Source organism: Charadrius vociferus, unplaced genomic scaffold (assembly GCF_000708025.1).
Source record: "Charadrius vociferus isolate BGI_N301 unplaced genomic scaffold, ASM70802v2 scaffold308, whole genome shotgun sequence".
Taxonomy (NCBI): Eukaryota; Metazoa; Chordata; class Aves; order Charadriiformes; family Charadriidae; genus Charadrius; species Charadrius vociferus.
Genome location: NW_009649929.1, coordinates 605,232 through 617,066, shown reverse-complemented (window position 1 = coordinate 617,066; position 11,835 = coordinate 605,232). Strand labels below are relative to the sequence as shown.

Below are 11,835 nucleotides of genomic sequence, written 5' to 3'. Positions count from 1 at the left end.
TTTTAAACCATAGGGTGTTTGGAGCAGGGTAGATTTGCTAAGCGTGATGGTAGTGCCTTCTTATCTCTTTGGAGAATAGTGGCTGGGATGCGGGCTGGAGATCATGTGGAGGAAGACAGACTTGTCAAGCCTCTAGTGTCCTGTGAGGTTTGCTTACCTGGCTTTTGCCTCTGAGTGAGTATCTCCTACATTTGCAGTGAAGGGCCACAGCTTCCTTCCGGCACCATGAGGCCATCAGATGGGAACAACTGGTCAGTTCTCTCTGAATCCTAACTGCCTCTGGTGAGGAGACAGTGCAGCGATGCTAGCTCTGCACCCAGGCTTTTGACAGAATTTCAAATTCGAAATGTTGAGCCTGGCACCAGGACATCTTCCCTACCGCCTTCCCTGGTGAAGGATTGCGCACATGGGGCCAGACAGCAATTGAGAAATTAAGAGAGGAGTACAAGGCTGGGAAGGGTGGTGATAGTGGCTTTTGAGCTGTCTGCGGCTAATTTATCACTGATATCTGTTATTTCTAAAACATTGCATAGCAAACTGGGTATGCGTTGACAACTGAGCTAGAGTAACTAACTAATCAGTGAATCCTGTCATGCTTCCATTTCAAAGTTGTGTTTTAATAATTGTATCCTTTAACTTCTCATTGCTGAAGAGTTGAACTGAGCTGTGTACCAGGGTTTAGCTAATTTTCCTCACTGCTTTGCCTGTCCACCTCTCATTCTCCTTCCTACTCCCATGGAAAAATCTTTGCCTTGTTTGGAAGCCCTCGGGCTGGGGACATTTTCTCAAATGCATGTTGGCAAGCACAGAAGCAGACTGGAGACAGGAAAGTGGGTGTAGGACTTCAGCCTACTCAGCCTGGGTTAGGCCAAGCAGGCAGGAAATAGAGACACATTATATTGAACAACTGTAGTAAAAGTGTATCTTTGGGTACCTCCTGTTTGTTTAGCTATTTTCCAGAGTTTTACCACTGTAGATTCATCATCCTTTACCAGGACAGCATGTATGACAGTGTTGACTGGTGCCCATGGAAGACAGGTAGATCTGGTACAGTATATGTGGAAAGAGGATTTGCTTTTAAATAGGGAGTTTGAAGTCCCAGGAATTCCTGTGCCAAATTTTGAACTTTTTTATTTACTGTTGTATCTTCTGAGAATGTGAAGATGAGGGTGAAGAAGCACAATGTGGACTTTAAAAAAAAAAATAAAAAATAAATAAGTTTGAATGAAACTTCCAAAGTGTCTTAGTGGTTTATGGACATTAATCTTATTTGGAGATTGCTGGAATTTGTGAATTCAAGGCTTAAATACATGTTTGCCAATCTGCCCATCTGTTGCCTTTTCAACTCCTGACTTATCACTGTATGAGAATTCAGCCCCTTGGTTAACTTCTACCTTGTGTTTGTTTGTTTGTTTGTTTTCCCTCTTCAGACAAGTGAGAGAGAGACTAAAGAAGCAAGTTGTTGAGATGAAAGAGAAATTTCCAGGCTTCAGACCAGGACTCGCAATTTTGCAGGTATTGTTTTCTTTAATGACAATTGCAGAAAATCTGTGTTGCTTTGCAACGGTCACAGCTGACTGAGCTCTATCAAAGCTGCCTTGTAATGCTAACATTTTATAAGGGATAGAAGAGCAGAGGATGGTAACACAGTTCTGTGACATCTTTTCTCCAAGTACTGGGGCCCAGAAACCTTTTTGGGTTTTGAGAGTTGTGGTGGGGTTTTTTTTCCTTTCATCAGACCCTGCAGTTCTCTGAGCATTATGTTTGTGAAACAGTGAAAGGCAGCTTCTTGTCTATTAAGAGGAAGCAGTGCTTGTAGACTCTATTCCAAGTCTATGTATTTGTGCCAGCCCCAAAGCCTGTCAGCTTTCAGAGGTGTGTTTGTACCAGAAATTTCTGAAATTTCAGAAGTTTGAAATGGGGTGTTTGTTAAGGAATTTGGTCTGCTGTTACATCAGAACATGAAGAGAGAAGGGGAGCGGGGAGCGTTTTTGGGGGGGGGACGGGGACAGCCAAAACCAAGTCTCTTGGCCAAGAGACTTGCAGAATTAAGGTGATTTTTTTCCTCACAGCTATAAAAAATGGAAACTCTTTGTGCTTAGATCAGAAGGTGACTAGCAGTAGCAAGTGTCATGTAACAGGAAGGAAATGTGTGGCCACAAAGGATTGATGGACAGTCAGTGGCTGCTTAGAGAAGTGGTTTCTGTCCTTATTCAGTATTGTGGGCTTCTGAAGAGCTCTTGGTGCCTGTCTCTGGATTCCAGTGTTAAGACCGCTATAGCACACAAAGACCATGCTCCTCTTCAGTGCCAGGAACAAATTTGTTTGGGGTTTGGTTTTTTTTTCTGGTTTTCTTTTACATAAGCTTTAAGAAGATCTTCACAGAAGGCATTCTTCAAGTGTTTAGGAGGAAAGTCTTTTATATAAAATGTAGTAAGAGGTGCTTTGATGGAAGTTGCCGAACTGCTGATTTTGTAAACTGTCTTCAAAAATAGATGTCTTGTAGTGTTACTGGATGTGCTGGTTCTGGCAGGGATGGGGTTAATTCCCCCCCGGAGCCGGCAGGGGGCGGGCATTCCATCCCAGTATGTCCCATCTGGTTTCTTTACAGGCAAGATGGGAGTATTAAAGGGGGACATGCAGGGTTCCAATATCCCCTTTTTAATTAGTCTTTGAATCTCAGGCTTCAATCCTTGCCTCCCTTCCATCGGCAGAGGGTACTGTTTTATTCTTACTGGTATTTCTGGGTTCTTTATTGTTACCGAGAAAGGTTCAATATCTAATTTCCCGATAGTCTCTGGAGTGTACCATACTTCGGGGTTTTTTGTTTTGGTTTGGGTTTGGTTTTTTTTTTTTTTTTTTTGCTTGGCTGTGTTCTCTTCAATCCTGGGTTGTCTCAGAGTCCTTTACAACCTGCTTGCTCTTTGGCTTTCTGACACCTTTGTAAGCTACCAGTCTGGGCTTGGAGTTCATCTCCTAATACTGATGTTCTCAGCTGTCTGTTTTTCAGTTAAATCAGAACCATTAGCTGTTTCTGATGTGTAGCACCTCACATGATATGTGCTGTTTTTTTAGGAGGTGTCTGGCATCCTCTGAGCAAAAAGATTAAGTCAATTAATCTTTATTTTTTTGTCCTGTAGTCAGGAATGTACTCTTTTGCACAATATATGTGGTCTGTTTGCAGATGTCTCCTGATGCCCAGTTTCTTTCTTCTTTTCCACCCTGTATGAAGCTTACCTTTCCCTAAACCTAGCAGTCTTTAAAGGGGAGACAGCCCCTTTGTCTAACCCTAGGGAGGAAGAACAAGTGTATGCTGGCTGATCGGGCAGTGCAAGCACCCCAGCAGCTTGTAATCTGTGTGACAACCAGGGATAGTTACCAAGTATCAGCAAGAATTTGCTTATCAGCTTTTGCTTATTTGTCCCTCATTTTCTTGTGGTTACAAGGAGTGTTACCTTTAACAAAACATGCTGGATGTTGCAAGCAGTCTTCTGAAATGCAGTTGGACTGTAATCACCCAGTACTGCCAAAAACTTACAGGCATTTGTTCCACTTGCTGCTTTCTCTTTGTGTATCACTTTGTTCTTGTTTTGTTGGATTTTCTTCGGCAGGAAAAATCTCAAGATACAAAACAGCAGTAGAAGTCGTCTCTCCATCAAGGCACATACATATATGTGCATAAAATTAAAGATTCCTGGGTGTCAAAGAGGCCCAGCTTTTCTGAAAGCCTTAATCAGATAATTGGATGTTATTAGCACCTGCTGATCATGTTAATTAGCTAGAGATTTAACTTTCTCAGATGAGATGGCAGGCAGTATTTTTTGCTTTGGAGAGCACTGTTTTTACTAAGGTTTTTCAACAGGTGTAAATACTGTTTATGCAGGATATTAGACAACTTGTGTTTAGCTGCCTCTTACTCAAAAGAACACTTCCCTGTTAGCTCCAGCTACTTATAGCCTCTAGCAGAGTGTTTTACAGTTATTCAAGAATACCTCTGTCTCCTTGGTGTAGCTCAAAGGAAGCCAAGGAAGCGAAGGGTTAAGCCCACCTCAGCCTGTCACTGGGTCTGTATTCTGCAGTTGTGACTCAACTGTCTTTTCATCCTTAGGTTGGAAATCGGGATGATTCGAACCTCTACATTAATATGAAGCTGAAGGCTGCTGCTGAGGTAATGCCCAAAATCTTAACGTTTCTTTTTACCTTCCTACAGTAAGTCAAATCTGAATATGAAAAAAACAGATGCAAATCAAATAGTTTTGTCTAAGCTTTGCCGTACTGGAGAAACAAATGCTGGCCTGAATTCCTTGTTATAAGGAAGTAGTATAGGTGTGTAACTTGATACTTGGCCAAGTGGGTTACTCTGGTAACAACAGCCAACAGTGGGTTGGTGCCACTTTTTGTGTGATGTCTCCTAGATTACATGTGTCTGAAGTGCCGATGCTCTGTCTTTCCTGACCTGTGGCCATACACTTATCTTCCCTGAATGTCTTGTACCTGCAGTTGCGTTTCATCTGGCACTGAGTGGTATACTACATGCTACTGCAGCACTGGGAACATAGATGAGTCCCTGTTTCCCTCGGTGATAGCTGGCATCTTCTCTGTTGGCATTTCAAGGCAGTATGCTGTCAAGCCAAGGTGGCGTTGTTCATGTCAAAAGCTGTAAAGGACAGTTGAAGTATGGACCAATCTAAGTTGGCAAAGCACTGATCTTTCATTGATGGTATTTCCAAATAATAGGACTGTAGCCACAGGAACAGGAGATAGACCTGGGAAGTGTGACAGAATGTAGCTATGGCTGGGTTGGACTGAGAGAATAGCCAGATCACTTTCTGATGTCAATTCAGAAATGAGATAATTTGTTGGTATTCTCATTTGCAGATTGGGATCAGTGCCAATCACATAAAACTGCCAAACACAGCAACAGAAGCTGACGTAAGTAATACAGCCAATCATGAAAAAATACATAATTTGGGGTTTGAGCTCAAGAGATGAACTTAAGTTTTCCCTGTTATTTTATAAAAAAAGACTGCTTACCCATAAGGTATTAACTCATGAAAAAAGAACTGGAACCTGCTGAGGTTTTTTTTTATTTTTAAAAGAAAACTAAAACACTACAATGTAAAATTTAGAGACGTACAAGGTATTTTTCTAAAAATAAAAATTTGAGTCACTAATACTCTTAAGTGGAAAAACTAAATATACTGTGTGTGTCTGTTAATCCAGATAGGTTTGTGCTTTTTCCTTTGCATCAGTTGTATCTCAGTTTATCGGCCATTAGGTTTTTGGTCTTTACTTGTAGGTCCTTAAGTGCATTGCCTCTTTGAATGGAGACCCTGCTGTTCATGGCTTTATAGTGCAGCTACCACTTGACTCTGATAAACCCATCAATACAGAGAAAATAACCAATGCTGTTGCACCTGAGAAGGATGTAGATGGGTAAACTGACTTCACCCCTGGAGAGCATGACAGCTACTCCAGAAAGAAACTTTTTTTTTTCTTTTTTCTTTTGAATTGTGATCATGAGGCTTGGATTCTTACTTGGCCTTTATTCTTTCAAAATACAGCTTAAGTAGCATCAATGCTGGGAAACTGTCTAGAGGGGACCTTGGAGACTGCTTTATTCCCTGTACGCCAAAAGGATGCATGGAACTTATCAGGCAGACAGGTAAGGAGGTTTTCATCCATTATTCATAAGTGCAGCAGGCTTCAATAAGAAGAGAAATTATGCACCTTGCAAGGCTATGCTTCGCATTGAAACTTTTGTCAAGATGCCACATTTCATCTCTGCCTTTTCGGATAGGATAAGACCTAGTTTTAAAGTGGTCCTCCCTCCCTCCCAGCTCCAGTTCCTTATTGCACACAACCCAGAAGAAAACTAGTATCCTGAAGTAACAGAGCCAGACTTAAACTGACCAAAAGACTCCAGAGCCATTTGAGTTAGTTTGTACTGGAATGCACAATGACCTATTTTTACTTTCTCCTAACTTTCTGTGGTGCAGGCGTCCAGGTTGCAGGGAAAAGAGCTGTAGTGGTTGGTCGCAGTAAGATCGTTGGTGCTCCCATGCATGACCTGCTGCTCTGGAATCACGCAACGGTAACCACTTGCCATTCAAAGACCTCAACACTGGCAGAGGAGGTAAGGACAGGATTGATGCATGAGGCTCTAGTTATCTGCTGGACGCCAGTGCTGCCAGCTGCACATTGCTACTCTAAGTTGTTGGGTCTGGCTTATCTTTCATCTGAAACAGTTTTCTAGTCCTGTTCATTGGATGGTTGTGTAAATACTTCTGCTGGAATAGGATGCTGATTATTTTTGGTGTTTAATTACAACAATGAAATTATTATTTTTGTTTTCTTTGGTCAAGTGCTGAGAATTTAGTCATCCCTTCCTAATCTCCAAGTAGTGGCCCGCAAGATGGGATATGTTTTTGTTTTTTGCTGAAATGGCCAGGTGGTCTTTTGCTTTAATGGCTGGGAAATGCTAGACCAAATGTTTTCTCCAGGTTATTTTTTTTCCAGTCTTATTTTCTGTGACTGGGAGTTGGTGCCATTTTCCTCTTAAGCAGTGAGAGTGACAGAAATAGCGTGTTGCTCTGCTGCCACCTACTTGGATTTTGTAGAGCAATCAACACTGCCAGGCTCTGTAGGCAAGTATTAAAGCTGAAAAGAGGGTAGGTGTATTTGAATATAACTCACAAGGAAGATCAGAAACACTGCAATGCTTCATGCTGTTAAGTTGCTGTTCGATAAGACTGTCATTAGGTTGATTAACAATTGAAGTGCTAATTCTTAGTGAAATCTTAAAAATGGTTTATCTCCCTTGAAGATTAAAAGAGAAATATTCCAAGGGATAGCAGCTTCCTAAGCAAACATGAATGAAGCAGTACAAGAACTAACAACACACTTCAGTCAGTGTCTCTATCACCAGCTTTGTGACCAGATCTGTCAAATTTACTGAGCGCTGTCTGAATGAATATTAGTGCTGAATTACAATCAGTTTTCCATGGAGTTGTACATTGCACAGTCCTGGACTTAAAAACTACAAGGCAGTTCTGCTATAAGTGAAGTGCAGCTTAGAGTTCTGTGCAGGGGTTGTTCTTGGCTGCCATCCGATAAGTGCTGGGTATATTTCTAACATTGAAAAGAGCAGCTGAATATGCAGGGATATTTGAAGGGAGGAGGATAAGAATATGCAGAAGGCTTTAATTTTATCTAAAATAGTCTGTGTGATCCACTTGGGAATCATGGAGGAGTTCAAAGGAGGTTGTGAAGTGTTGACTAGCAACAGTTTAGGGTAGGAGTGTGAAAATAGGCCATAATTTCTGGCTGCAGGAATTTGTGCTTGCCAAGGAACTGCTAGCTACCTTTAACTGCTGACGATGCCCTTCCATCCCTCCGATGGCAGTGGGTGAGCACACAGTTTCAATGCGATTGAAGCTGATCTAAGTTGCTGCTGAAGCAGCTCTGCGTTTTTTCCACTGCCAGTATAATAGAGTTGTTTTGTTTGGCTTTTTTTATAGGTTGGTAAAGCCGATATCCTGGTGGTTGCAGCTGGTAAAGCTGAAATGGTAAAAGGTGAATGGATCAAACCTGGTGCAATCGTAATAGACTGTGGAATTAACCATGTGCCAGGTGCGTGGGTAATGTATAAAGAGTGGGAATCTGTTTATTTGTATATAAATGCAGTTGCTAAGTAAGTACATGGATACTGTTTCCTTGGTGTTTCTAGTCAATGCGGACTTCTTTCTCTTTTAAGTCTATCTTAGGTAATGATGGCAACCTCTGAAGATGCCAGAATAAAAAAAAGGTTGGTCTGAAGTACTGTCCTAAAGCAGATCAGTGGCAGTTTTGTTTCTGCCTTCAATGAGGCTGATCAGTAGAGGAAAGAGGAGGCCTAGGAAATGTTACAACAGAATATCCATGTAATTTGCCGCAACTGTATAGTGAAGTCTTGCTGCTGTTGTCACTTGTGAGCATGCAGCTTTGCTGTCATTGCTTTGCAGTTAGATCTGATTAAGCTGTTCTGTTTGAAATACACAAATGGCAAGCAGTCTCTTAAAATAGCTGTGGATTTGTTGAATCACAACATTAACTTCTTAGGCTTGAATGGCTGTTGTCTTGAAACAAAGCATCTCCTGCAAGAGAGTTGGTGACAGTGGCTCTGGCACAGAATAAAGTGCTTGAACGTAATGGATTTTAGGGTAGGGTTTCACTTAGCTGCTCCTTCCTTATAAAGGAACAACAGACAGTTTGGCAATTTCTGTTTTCATCTCATTTTAAATCCAAATTACAGATATTGAATGATATAGAAAATTAGTCACCATCCAACTATCTCTGTGCTACACCCACAAGGCTTTTAAAAGGTAGTTTTCATAATTAATCAGTCATTTTGTTGCCATTATTTAATGGAATGTAAAGAAATTTCTGTTCAGCAGTCTTGTTCCTCAAAGATGACACTGAGTTCCATTTAAAAACATTAGTCCTCTGTGTAATTAAAATTAAAAAGTCATCTGCTGTTGCTGTTTGTTGCTTCATGTATGTGTGCCAAGCTACCCAAACTTAGGCAATTTGCCAAAACCCCCAGGGTCACTGCTGATTTTCATGAAGCAGAATGGGTTGGAGTCTCCCCCACTAACATGTTGCAAATAAAACTGCCATTGTGTTTCTGATATATGATGGTATGACCTTTTTTCAGGCTTGATGTGAACTCCATTTCTGAGGACACATCCCTGTTTCTTTGCCACTAGTCTGCCTTGGGCAGTGCACTGAGATCTGAGCTTCTTGTACACCCAGCCTAGTCAGCTTTGCACAGCAATGCCATTAGTGGCATCGCGAGACTCAGTAATCGGGGCTTGATAAGGTACCATGGAAATCATCAGATTTCGAAATGATGGATGCCACAGACTTTTTTTCTGTGGCTTTTTGAAACTGCTGAGTTTTCCTGCCTCTTTCTTCCCTTCTGATGGGTTGCGAAAAAGTTTTCAGATGAATCTTTTGGGAAATCAGTGCCAGAATTGTGGGAATTGCAATGCTACAGAAAGAATGGTAGCTAGTTTGCCAGCTTCTCCAGCTACATCACTGTACAGATAGAATATTGCTGCTAGCTGTGATGGTGCTTTGAATGTGGTAGGGTGAGAAATAGCAGCGTTGCCATACATCTTACCGTAGCTGTAAGTGCACCCAGCTGAGTGCCTCCTAGATGTAGATGTGAGTTGCCGCTGGAGAACATGGCAATCTCTGGATATAATTTGCAAGTTGGGGTTCCCTGTACAGGCAAATCCCGATATGATTTAACAAATCAGTACATTAACTTCATGTAGACTTGCCAAGTTGGAGTGAAAAAAAGTTATAGCCATGTAGCACCATGCAAATGTAGCTGTTGTGCTTTTGAATGGAGGGTGGCCTGTATACTCCCAAGGCTGCCAGTTTGGAAGCTAGAGTAGACAGTGTAGGCACATCTGGGTTTTTTTGCCCATGTGCACTACAGCTGAACAGAATTTCTTCCAGGTCTCCAGGTAAAGAAAGAAATAAAGGATCTCCTGAGACCTCTATTAGAGCAGACAAGGGTGTCTTATTCCCTTTCCAAACTGGATTGTATTTGCCTTTCTCTCCCCACTGCTGCAGTTGGAGGGCTAGTCCAGCAAATATTCTGAATGCCTTATTCCAGGCCTGTAGAAACTGTTCTGCTACAGAAAGGGAGAGCGGTGCAGCCAGAGGATATTCCCAGAGATGGCATAGTCTCTGGAGTGTCCCCCTGTGAGTCCTGATAGAGAAAACAACCCTGTTCAGTGTCCTCTGCTATGGGATTTTCCAGCCCGAGCCAACAGAGCACTTTGAACAGTGGGATATGAGAGCAGCAAAAGAGGATCAGCCTCTGCAGATCTTGGTGCCATGCTCTTCAAACACCAGAGCAGGTACACAGATATAGAAAGCCTTGACTTGATGCTCTGTTCATATCTTCATGTGCTGGGAATCAAGCTGGCATCACAGGGCTATAAGATCAGATTGTGTTGGATCCCTCATGAAACACCTTTCCCAGTGATGTTCAGAAAAAGAAGCAGACTGCAAGCAGGTGGCCTCATGTTTTATAGATGAGGGTCATGTATGGTCTTGTGTGCTTGCAGTCATATATCCACCAGAAACGTTACAGTTGGATGTACATTGGCACAAGTTTGCTTGGAAGCCATGTGGATAATCCCAGGATTTGTCTGTGAATTAGCTCCAGGCCAGAAGCTGCAGTCAGACTGTCTCTCAAGCAGCTGTCTCTGGAAATAGATGGAGATCATCATACCTGTTCATTCCATATGTGTAGGCATCTCCTTTGCTTCTTTGATCTCAAAGTCCTTGGATGCTCTCTGTCGTGCATTCCAGCAGGCTAGAGAACCTACTGGATCAAAGAAAACACAGGCACTGGCAATGGTTATAGTGTCACTGATATTCTGTGTAACTAGTTTGGGGTTTTTTTAAGAGTGTGATGATGATTACTGAGAAGGTGAAATTACAGGGAGAGGCAGAAAGTGTTGTATGTGCGCTTTCCTTTAAAAGAGTATTTTAAAGGTATTGAATAGCTCCTAGGTTGTGCTCAGCAGTGCTTGGTGTGAGGTGCGGATGCAGAAGCAGGGACTGGGGGTTTGTTTGGCTTGTGCTCATCACTGTGTCTGTGTAACAGATTAGGCTGTTTGTCTTTGGAGTGCCTAATTCATTGCTGGTTTTCTTCATTCTTGGGCCTGGAGTCTTCCTGGCCAGTGTGACTGGTAAGCCTGCTTGGCTTCCTTGGGAGAAAATATGATTGTTATTTGCCTTTTGCAACCTTAATTAAACTGGTCTGTAGGCTGGAAGGCCAGATTGGTCTGCAGTTCAGGCAGCAAAGCTGACAGAAGCTGTAGAAACACTGTTTAACAGCTGTGATGTTGTTCAAGCTTTGAACTTTAGGGAAACAAAGTGTTGCTTAGAACACAAACACAGCAAAACGTCCAAGCTGCAAATTGTCAGTAACAATGCAGCTAAAAATTAGTGTTGGCAGGAGCTGCTTTTGTTCCTTCTTTGGTTTTACCATAATCAGCTGTTTGGGAGTTTCGTTTCTCTGCCACTCCTCACCCTTGCAAAAAGGTATGTTAAAAGTTATTGATTGTGTTCTGTTCAAACATATGCTTACTGTATCCAATATAATGTTTCAATGTAACAACATTAAAATCTACCTTCAGGGTTTTTCACACTGCTTAAAAGTTACCTGTAGTCCTCATACCTGAAGTGAGGATCTGCCACTCCAGGAGAAGCTTGAATTTACCTTTTTTGGTATGCTCTGTCTATAACCAGCAAGTTCCTTAGATGACTGTGTTAGTTTACTAATGCATTTTGTCTTTATCTCTATCTTTATGGGTAAGCTTAAAAGTCACCACTGGAAAAAAAAAAAAAGTGTTATATCTGCTTCTGAATTGTCAGGTCATATCGTGCAGTAGGATATAGCAAATTTATTTTGCCAGAGAGAAAGGAGATTATGCTAGCAGAGCTCTCTTAACCCACCTGTGAGATTTGTTTTGACAAGACTGATCTCTGTGAACTGCAGTATTTACCGGTCTTTCGTTAGAATGGCAATGAATAATTAAAAAGCTTAGCACATTCTGTCTTCAGTTTTTGTAGCGTCAGGTGATTTTGTTCAGTAGTAAGGCCTAGATTTCCTCCAAAATGGGACAAAGTAAATGTAAACCTGTTTTTTTGGAACAAGTCAACCATGTTTCTTCTCTCACTTCTACACCATTGGTTTATATCTCCTTCAAATTGGAAACTCTACTAATCCTTCAGAGCAATACAGCAGGAGCTTTGAGAGGATGGTTC

General features: G+C 41.8%; 1 protein-coding gene across 1 annotated transcript in view; it reads left to right on the top strand.

Moving 5' to 3' along the window:
* Positions 1-225: 225 nt before the first annotated feature.
* Positions 226-11,835, top strand: part of MTHFD1 (methylenetetrahydrofolate dehydrogenase (NADP+ dependent) 1, methenyltetrahydrofolate cyclohydrolase, formyltetrahydrofolate synthetase) — a 35,795-nt gene continuing 24,185 nt past the window's right edge. The window contains exons 1-9 of the mRNA XM_009891210.1: positions 226-251; positions 950-1,038; positions 1,301-1,515; positions 4,109-4,168; positions 4,879-4,932; positions 5,300-5,436; positions 5,565-5,665; positions 6,000-6,136; positions 7,521-7,632. Of these exons, the coding sequence (XP_009889512.1) occupies positions 226-251; positions 950-1,038; positions 1,301-1,515; positions 4,109-4,168; positions 4,879-4,932; positions 5,300-5,436; positions 5,565-5,665; positions 6,000-6,136; positions 7,521-7,632 (931 nt within the window). The remainder of the gene's footprint in view (positions 252-949; positions 1,039-1,300; positions 1,516-4,108; positions 4,169-4,878; positions 4,933-5,299; positions 5,437-5,564; positions 5,666-5,999; positions 6,137-7,520; positions 7,633-11,835) is intronic.